This window comes from Clytia hemisphaerica, unplaced genomic scaffold (assembly GCF_902728285.1).
Source record: "Clytia hemisphaerica strain Z4C2 unplaced genomic scaffold, Clytia hemisphaerica genome assembly, whole genome shotgun sequence".
NCBI lineage: Eukaryota > Metazoa > Cnidaria > Hydrozoa > Leptothecata > Clytiidae > Clytia > Clytia hemisphaerica.
In genome coordinates this window covers 191,823-202,380 of record NW_027104462.1, presented here as the reverse complement: position 1 = coordinate 202,380, position 10,558 = coordinate 191,823, and the positions used below count along the sequence as shown (strand labels likewise).

At 33.8% G+C, this 10,558-nt stretch overlaps 1 protein-coding gene across 1 annotated transcript; it reads left to right on the top strand.

Annotated features, from left to right (window-relative positions):
- The first annotated feature begins 799 nt into the window (after nucleotides 1–799).
- On the top strand, nucleotides 800–10,111 carry LOC136821107 (acid-sensing ion channel 5-like). Its single transcript, XM_067077333.1, has 7 exons — nucleotides 800–866; nucleotides 2,998–3,254; nucleotides 5,419–5,590; nucleotides 6,403–6,453; nucleotides 7,761–7,950; nucleotides 8,438–8,529; nucleotides 9,545–10,111. Exons 1-7 carry the CDS (start codon nucleotides 800–802, stop codon nucleotides 9,676–9,678), a joined length of 963 nt encoding a protein of 320 aa, XP_066933434.1. The 3' UTR covers nucleotides 9,679–10,111.
- Nucleotides 10,112–10,558: the final 447 nt, after the last annotated feature.

Genomic DNA, 10,558 nt, shown 5'->3' with positions numbered 1-10,558 from the left:
GTTTTAAAGTTTCAAGGGAATTTCCCTTTTGTGCCAATATTCAGCGCTGATTGTAAATGGAAATTTTATTGTACCAAGGTTAAAAAATCCAACGGGATGGTTTTGGAGTGCAATATCTTTAAACATTAACTTCGAATGGGGATGAAATTAAGGTAATTTTCCGGTGGGTAGAGGTCTCGGCGGGTCTGTGACACAGGGTTATATCAAAAAAAGGTTCCCACCTAGATATCCAGGCTACAATAAAGAGCTGTTTGAATTTTTTAGAACCAAAAGACAGTGAGAAAAAATGAAGACAGAAGCGGATATAAGCATCCATCATAAACCATTAAAAACACATAAAGAATTAGTGGAAGAATTTTACTCTGGCATAACTCTTCATGGATTTCGATTTCTCTTTGAAGGTACAAACTATCGCCGCGTCACCTGGTTTCTAATCTGTTCAGCAGTATTTGCTTTCTCAATTTACCTATTCGAAAGTCTTCTAAATGACTACCTTGCTCATAAAGTTAATACCAGCATTAGCCGTAGATACGCAACTGGAAAGTTTGACTTTCCAACTATCGTATATGCCCTTCCGGTAAGGCTATATCATCAGCAAAATATGACAACTATCCAATTGATATGGAATCGATGATTTTAGAAATTTGAAAAGATATCTTTCGTTAGGCAATAAGGAGAAGGACCACAACAGCAACAACACAGGCCGTTTCATTCAGGATTTGATTCAAAAAGGGATTGATACGAACAAACAACGAGTTTAAATCAAAGTCTTACGATCACGTGTTTGGATTTTTCCAGGATGGGGAAGTTGTTTTATGGTCAAAAATGTGACACCTCTTGGTTCACAGCTCGTTACATTCAAGAAGGTAACAATTTTTTTTGCGGTATGTTAAATAGTTACTAACCTGATAACAGATGTGGAGTTTTTGTAACATTTACATTGAATTTCAGAAAGATGCTGAACTAACTGACGATCTATGTAGAGGTGAAAATAAACAATCTGTTCTCAAGTTAGTTAGCCTTGGAAAAGTTGGTAGTGTTAGATTTGTGTGAATTCTCTTCTAACTAAAGATGGATAAACCAGCTGCGCTGGAAAGTCAGCCAAAAAAGCTTAGAATGATTAAGACGAAGTATAAATAAAAATCTGAGCTCACCTACAGTATTGCTTGGAACGTTTCAGACGAAAAATGATTTGCACACAGTGGAATCCGTCCCAATCAGAAGTTAGAAGGCAAATTTATCTCACCTTAGGAAATTGGAACGAAATCATTCTATCATCCTTTGGCCTTTTGACAGCTTTCAACAAATTTACAATGAAACTAAAAAATTGAACTATCATTTCAAATTATCATTTGAACTATTCATTTCATCATTGATTATTTCCAATGATTCCAATGACACTGGTGATTCCAACAATCTCCACTGTCACATCATTATTCTGGTTCATCATTGCCAGCATCTCATTCATAAGAACCATCTTCACCAGGATTGCATTCACCAGAACTATCAAATCCATCTTCAGAATCCACCAGAATCAACGATATTTGCATTTTGAAACCATTAGGGCCACCATTTTCAATTTTTTTTTTAGTTTTCGTGTCATTTTTTTCAACGACGAAAACGAAATAACAATTTATTTTCAGTTTCATCGTCAACTTGTAGTTTCGTTGTCAATTTTTTCGACGAAACGAAATAATAATTTATTTTCAGTTTCGTCGTCAATTTCTCAGTTTCGTCGTCAATTTTTTTAGTTTCGTCGTCACACTGGGCGAAATAAGAGATTTCTAATCCTGGAAATATCTGAAAATATGATATTTCAATATACACGTTTTTTTTTTTAAGAAACACACTTTTAAGAAACATGAGGCTCAGAATGCCTAAAAACTAAGAAACATCTAAGAAACATGCTGAGGCTGAGAATGAAAAATAACATTTTTTAATTCGGTTTTTTTATAAAACCTTCCAATCAAGGCTAATTATGTCAAAAGTTTAGAAACATGTAAGAAACATTTAAGGCTCAAAAGGCCGATTTCTTAAGAAACATTGAGGCTGCTTGGTAAAACTAGTTTCTTAAAAAAAAAAATGTGTACTGTTGTAAATATGGAAACATGACTTTTCTATATTTCCAAAGTTGTGGAAATGTCATATTTCATGATATTTCCAAATCTGAAATATCATATTTTCAAAATATTTCCAACTTTTGGAAATATGATATTTCAAAATTGGTAATATTTTGAAAAATATGATGTTTCAATGAATTTCAGATTTGGAAATATCATGAAATATGATATTTCCAAACTTTGGAAATATAGAAAGTCATATTTCCATATTTACAAAAGTATATGGAAATATCATATTTTCAAGATATTTCCAGAATTGGAAATCTCTTATTTCGCCCAGTGCAATTTTTTAAGTTCGTCGTCAATTTTTTTAGTTTGTTAAAAAATTAAAGGAAAATCTAAATGGCACTAATGGGCTTCCGTAGTTGTAAGTTAACGGGTTTGTGCTTCCCGACGGATCCTTACAGCAGGACTAAAACGGAGGAAAAAAGGAAAGTTTTTTGAATTCGAATACTTTTATTGAGACTTATTTGACCAGATTTCGATCTTTCTGGGGAAAAAAAGTTAACACATTTCCTATTTTTCCTGGGATTGAAATCTAAGTTTCTGATTTTCCTACCCTTCCTAACGTTCCAAAAAAGCATCAAGGGGCAGCACATCCGTACTATCCGTGCACTTGCCTAAGTAGCCCGTAGATTTTATGAAAATAAATCTTATCGGAGTTTTGATTTTTTTGCATTGTGGGATTGTTTTGGGGGTAACAATAGAAATCTTTTAAGAATTCCTCGAGGGAATTCTATTGTAATACCCCCGAAACAATCCCATAATGCATCGCTGTTTTAGAAAAATTAAAAACTCCGATAAGGTCTATTGCCAGAGCTCCGAGTGTTCCAAATATAGGTTTTTCTTATTAATTTTCTCGTTCTTTATTTTTCAGATTCTTGTTACCAATTCAATGGATTGGAATCGTCATTATCGCAGTCTTTAAAAGCACCGAAAAGATCTGGTGGTTACTTTAACGGTTTTGATTTAGTATTGGATTTTGGAAAAGCCATGATAGAAAACCTTTCCTTCTCTAATGTTGTTATTACCATGTTTGAGAGTTTCGGGACACGTGATGATCACATACCGATTAATGGAGTTATTCAACTTTCCACTGGAACAACACTTTTTGCAAAGATCACCGAAAAAGAGGTATTAAATCTTAGTTTGGGGCCTAAAACCCCCATTTGGTTGGTTCTCCCCCACCTACTCTTTTTCCAGGGCTCCCCCAATTGGAAAAAATATTTTTGTGACCCAACATTTAATCATCTATTTGAAATGTTATATCTAACTTCTGCAATTTCTACCCCCACTTCCCATAAAATATCCTGAGATCCCCCATTTGCATTAGTCTCCCCATCAAGGTGAAAATATCCACTTCCCCTCCATCAGGACAAAAGTTGATCCCCCCATCTTTCTGGGGGGGGATCCCATGGGTTCCGCTTGAAGGAAACTAATTTCTATATATTATTTAGAGGGGGTTTATCTAAAGAATCCTGCATTACTAAAAATAGACAAAAAGAACGACAAATTATGCATGCGTGTTACAATGCAGGATCCTTTAGAGGAACAGACTGTTATAAGCCTCAGCAGAATAGTAGAAAAACGTCGAAGCAACGTTGTGTGCCAGCTGGGCTGTGACGCTTATGGTAGTGAATATTTAGATCCTGTTGCTAAAGATACAAAACAATTCGAAGCAAGGGTCCAACCTAGTGATAATTTCTAAGCCTTTTAAAAATATAAATTTCTTCCATTCTGTTTAAATAGAGGAGTAAAAAAACACAGTGTTCTCCCTTAAAGTTTTGTTTAGAAGCTTTGACCAAAGATTTATTATACACTGGATAACGACTCATAAAACGATGGAGAGCGATCATTGTATTTTCATTGTTTCAGAAAACAATTGATGTTCTAGCTTTGTCCGCAAAGGACAACTGTCATGGCGGCTCGAAGATGTCTAATTTAAAAAATGTTTATCAGTCTTATTTTTAAAAAGTTCTGTAGCTCTTTATTTTTGTACATTTGCAGAAAAAAAGTTTGAAAGTAAGGCTAGCATTCCGAGCTGGATACATTTGTGAAATGTAATGTGAGAAAAAACATCATTAGACAAGAAATTCACGCAAAATGCTTATAGTGACACGAAATTTTCAATTTTCAATTTTCAGTCTTTCAAGACTGTCCCCAGAAGAGACTAAATTAACATACATAAGACTCGAGTGTCTTGGCTCCACTGTGGTATGAAAATCCTTTGGAGGCACGTGGTGGCAAAGTGGTTTTTTGAGGTTGAAGTTTGAAAATTTCCGGTGTCAACATTAAATTTCTTATACACAACACGTCTTTTGCATTTCTCACAGCTTGAAACGTCATAACGACTTATAATTAGCAATTAAGTGGAAGAATCTGACTCTCACAGGAAAGTTTTAAGTCTCTTTTGGGAATTGGATGAGTGATTTTCGATAAGAAATGCAATACAAATGCTTCGAAAAATCATTTAATGAGGGAAGGAGAGTGAACAATAATATCATTACTGCGGACATAGCTAGTACACGAGAAATCGGCAAAAATCTGTTACTTTTATATCCAGTGTATAATAAATCCTTGCTTTGACTACTATCCATGAATTATGCAGTTTGTTAGATTTCTGTGAAAATAACCATTTGAAATTACTAGACATAATTTAAAAATATCTAAAAAAAATATGATTCTATCCCAGCTGGCACACAACATTGTTTCAACGTTCATCTAACGTTATATGGACGTTGTAAACATTAGATGGACGTTGAAACAACGTTGTGTGCCAGCTGGGATTACGTACAGACAAAGTTTATACGTCACATTTTGGTCTCTAACAGTGGATCTTAATTATGCAATTCCGTCTAAATAGACCTTTTCATAAATTATATCACGAACATCACTTGCCTCGTTTTGAAATTATTGCCATGGTGATTAACTCCCAGCCTATTTTATTACAATTACTTTCTATTCATAACAAAGATCATTTGATGTCTCAAGGGATATGATCACCATGGAAATTATCTGGATACGAGGTAAGTGATGTTCGTGACGTAATTTATGAAAATGTCTAAATTATCTGGTGATTAATTAAATAGCACACCGCTATGCAAACGTCATGATTATTACTTTTAACATTTGACCGAAATTCAATCCTACAATCCTTTTCATCTTGATTCGTAATGCGTGCAAGTTATTACTTTTGTATTGTCAATAAGTGTAATTGACTTGCAAAAGCAATTAATGCAAAGGATGATGGGATCAAAACTTGGACGAACAGTAATTTCGATGTTCTTTACTCTTTCAGAATAAAATGTTACCGAGTCCCTATAATACCCATTGTGGTACCAAAACATTCAACTTTCTTGATCCGATACTGAAATACAGCAAAGGTCTTTGTATTATTGATTGTATTATTGGTCACATATACAAGAATATGGCTTGTGTTGGAGAAGAATTCCGCTCTCTCATAAATGATGGTTAGTATTTTTATCGGAATACCTTAACGCCTTTTTTTCTTTATTGATAATCATAAACACAGGGTACACTACGAACATATACTACAAAATACTACTAAACATTAATATAGTCCCTCCCTCCGCTAGAAACTTAAGTTATATCGCCAGAGGTAATAGACTATGAAGAAAGGTAAAGCCTTTTAACGATTTTTATATCTTAACGAACTTCAACCCACCACTGCCCAATTTTCTAGATTAGAGCCGTTAGAAACGTCGAAACCTCACTGGATTTTCATAGCAGTAAATATTGACTTAAATCGGTATTAAATGTAGTACTTTAGTTGATTCATGATATTCATGATGTAATCTTTATACGGAAGCCACAAATAATCCGGAACTAGTGGCAAAAGCGAAATTTTGGATTTAAGAAAAACTACACTTTTTTTATAAGAACCAGTAAATTTTTGCTGAGGCTCAGCTGTTCTTATTTTTTGGCACTTTGAGCCTTGAATTGTTCTTATTTTATTCTTATTTTTTCTAAGGTAAAAAACAAGTTTTGGCTATTTGCTTTACTATTTAGAGGATTTTAGAAACCAGTAATTCTTTTTGCTATAACTCTCTAACTTCAGCCTCTCCACTGTTCTTAAATTGTTCTTATTTTTTGGCATTTTTGGGCCTCATTGTATTTATAAAATTGTTCTTATGAAAAAAAAAGTTAATGCTAAATCATACTTTAATCAGTAGAGTGAAATCAACGCTTTTTAGGTAAATAAAATACATTGGCTCCTCATCCGTTGAAAATAAAGTGATATTTTCTCACTTATATGTTTTAGGTTATGAATTTTGTTTGCTTAAAGATCTTCCAACCTATTATCAAGTTCTGAGTAAGTACACGTTTTCTTTATAAACCCAAAATTTTGAAGCCTTCGGATGTTCTTAACTTTTTGAGGTTTAAGCCTAAAAATGTTTTTAATATGTTTTTTACTGTATTTTCACCATTTTTTTATTATTTTTGTCAATTTTCCTAAGAAATTATGTGTTTTAAAGTCTGGGAAGCCTTAAAACGTTCTTAGCTTATTCTTAACATTTTGGCCATCGAAGCCTTATGTTCTTATAAAGTTTGTTCTTATTGAAAAAACGTGTATTCTTAGTATTTCTAGATCATTCAAGGTTTGATTCGACATCTATCATTTGCTATACGTTTTTTATAAGAACAAAAAACACAAAAACATAAGGCTTCGATGGCTAAAATGTAAAATATTAAGAATGTAAGAACTATTCGAGACTTTGAATTTAAGAACTCTAAAAAAAACGATTTCTTAGGAAATTGTACAAAATACTCTAAAACAGATATTTGAGAATAATTTCAAGAACATTTTACGGCGCTTAAAACTAAGAATAAGTTAAGAATATCAGAAGGCTTCAAAATTTTTTGATGTTATTACACGTTTTTTTTTATAAGGAACCTTAACTTTGCTCTGAGCCTGGAGTTCCTTATTTTTACAGAGAATTTCAGCCTCAAAGTTCCTTATCGAGTTCCTTATTTACATAGCTGCTAAGTTTGGATAACCATCTCTTACTGTTCCTTAAAACTTGTTTTCTTATTCTCAGCCTGAGCAGTTCCTAAACAATTCCTTATTTTTTGGACCATTTTGAGCCTCGAGTTCCTTATAAACGTGTTCCTTATATAAAAAAAAACGTGTATATAAAAGGAACGTGTAGACGACAAGCAGAAGCATGGCTTGTAAAAATATACACTGTCAAGTCCTGTCAAAGCGAATCGCAAAAAATAGTGATTTTACACATTTGATATCCATGTAGAAATGCAAGTTCTTCATAGAGAATACAGAATATACACGCCTTTTCTTTTATAAGAATAACTTCTATAAGAATATCAGGGTGAGATTTCAAAGTTAGAACAATAGGCCTAATGTTTAGAACAATAGAAAAATAAGAATAATGCTCACCCTCAGCCAAAAATTACTATTCTTATAAAAAGAAAAGCGTGTATTCTATACTGACTGAAGACTGCCTGAAACGGCACGAAACTCAGAGTATCGGAAAAAAAATTTGTCTTTATTCTTGGCTGGTATATCACTCTACCGATGGTATAGAGCACTTTCTTGAATATATTCTATACATTCTTTGAACCCAAAAGTTCCCCTATTACTCTCACTCATCACATTCATAGATGAATTGTATGAAGGCGATGTTTTCGAAAACACTTGCTACCATACATGTCCGAATGAATGCGTCCGAAAGTCGTACACCGTCCGAAAATCAACATACCGAATCGGAAGTCAATCTGTATATGAAGAAATGAAGAAAACAATACCAAAGTTCAATAACAGAAGTATCAACGAGATTGAAAAATATATCAGGTCAGGTAGATAATAATCATGTCGGCGATCCAAAAAATATCAGCAATCTGATTGGTTAAAAAGAGTATAATATATCTCGTATTTTACATGTACAAAATATAAATTGACGAGAAGATGTTGTTGCATGTAGAGATATAGTAGCAATCTAACGCCATTTTGCTACAAAAGTGCCCTGCGCTTTTTTATAACACAAAAAGTGCATTTTTGGGTCACCGATAAACCAGCCATCAGACATTTGCTCGGACAATATGGAAATATTTTACTTGTTCCGGATTTTCCGTATATTTATTTCCTTGGAGACAGGATAAGGTGAATGGTGGAGAATGTTATGTACTTGAGCAAAAACCCTAATCTATTATTCTAGTCAGATTTAATCTTTCCTGACTAAATTAGCTGCTACATCCTGTAGCGTGTGATACTACTCCTGTAGCATGTGACAGTACTCTATGGTAAAGAGATGGCAATTCTTTTTTTATTCTTTTTCTAGTGATAATATCTTGAAAATCCATGTTGCGTTTTTCGATAGCACGATTGAGACAGAGGAAATGCAACCAGCCGTCTCTTGGAATTCTCTCATAGGTAAATTTATACCTTATCGGCCAAAACTTAGTCAGCCTTAATTTTTAGCTGGCCCTAATTTTAGTCACCAAGCCAAAATTTAGTCACTTGGTGCCGACAAAGTTTTGGCCTAAAATGTAATCAATTTTCTTCGCTACGAATATTTGTGTAGTTTACCTTTCAACAAATCAAATGATTATTTCAAAGAGACCTCTGTGTTACAGACCCAGTGGGACCGCAACATCACTGAAAATTTTAGCCAGAATTTCGTTACCATCCCCATTGAGGAAAATACCTCACAGTTTCAGACCCACTGGGAAGTTGACTTTGTTTTTACGCCCATTTGAGATTCAATGAAAAAACTGCACTAAAAATCATCCCCAGTAGACTTTTTGACCTGGAATCAATAGGATTTCTTTCCTTATTGAGATATAACAATACACCCCCTTCTCACAGGCCCACTAAGAACCTCTTCCCACTGGAAAAATTTGCCAAAATGTGTTCGTTCTCACCTTTTATTACGTCACACCCTGGTAAGGAAATATTTTAGTACCCTTAGACTTCTTTCGGGTAATATTATGGTGCGAATAGTGGTTTACTTAATTGTATATTGGTCATTCGCATTTAGGAACACCTCCTTCTCACAGACCCGGCAGGATTTTTTCAGCCCAAACTCGATGGGGATTGATATTAGCCAGAAGATTCAGTGGGGATAGATAAAATAGCACAATATTTTGCAGTGAGGATTCGCTTTCTAATTATTTTCAGCAGGGACAAAAATTGGGGTTCAATTTTCCACTGGGGACAATATTTTGGCCAATTTTTCCAGTGGGTCTGTGAGAAGTGGGTGTGGTTTTGAGTTTTGTTTAAGAGGGTTTTAGGTTTAAAACTAGTAAAGCTATTGAAATGAATATAAAACATTCATGAAAATTATTTAAACGATTTTAAAATGTCAAAAGGAAGACATGTTTAGTTACTATAATGGGTCATTTCTATAATGTTCCCTTATGGAATTTTTTCAAAATCTTTCTTTCAGCGACCATGGGTGGAGCAATCGGGCTTGGTCTCGGATTCAGTTTCATCACCGGATTCGAATTTCTATTCTTCTTTTTTGACGTCATTAAATTGGCATGGCAACGACGTAAACAAAAACAAGTTCTTGGTATGTAAATTGACAAAGTATGCACAAAACGCAACACATGTGTTTATTTGGGATTTGCAAGTCAATATATGAAGGTTGTATCGAGTATATAAAACACAAAAAAGCTAAGAATTGGCAATCGACAGGGACTGGAACTTGAAAGTGTTACCATCTTAAACTTTGATGTTTATAGTTTAGGTTTAAAAGTGCACAAAAGAAAAAAAAATTTCCATCAAGAAAAGGGGATTTTTCATCCATCATTGAAATTTTTCTATTTTGCAGTTAGATCATTTTTGGTTTAACCTGACGATGGTTTCATACGGATAAGACCTTCGTAAAAATTATATCTTCGTGATGTATTTCAATGAATTATAATTAAAAGTACCTGCGTGAGAACTTTATATTTAATCATATCGTAAAATAAAAAGTAGAAATAAAATATTCATTATATTAAAATGGAAATTCGGAAATTTTTTTTGTGCTAGCGTGTGATAAATGAGGTCACTGTCTGAAATTTCGAAATTTAATTAAAAAATGAATTTGGATTAAAGAAATGTAGTTTTATTACTATTTTTCATTTATCTCATTGATTGTCTGGGTATTCCTGATAGAGGTAACTTTTTTGATATTGACGACAATGTTATCGCCCGTTGCAGTGATAGTAAAGGCGGGAAAATATGGCGGTATGGCGCTATGGCGGCATACAGGAATAAATCGGTGGAAGAGTTTCGAAGAAACAACTGGCAAACTCTACCGGCTGTAAACTATTTTCGGCAAAAAGCCTGTTTGCGATTTTTTTTTTGCTTTTGGGCTTATTTCTTAGATAGTGATTTGTCTTAGACTATATATAGCATAGTCTAGGATAATACGAAAGTTGAAAGGAGCATATAGACATTTTGCTTGTTTCAT

Excerpts from the sequence above, each read along its gene's own strand:
- LOC136821107 (XM_067077333.1), top strand. The coding sequence starts at position 800 with ATGGGGAAGTTGTTTTATGGTCAAAAATGTGACACCTCTTGGTTCACA. Across the intron at positions 3,255-5,418 it reads CAAAGATCACCGAAAAAGAG|AATAAAATGTTACCGAGTCC; the intron begins GTATTAAATCTT and ends TTACTCTTTCAG. Across the intron at positions 6,454-7,760 it reads AACCTATTATCAAGTTCTGA|ATGAATTGTATGAAGGCGAT; the intron begins GTAAGTACACGT and ends TCACATTCATAG.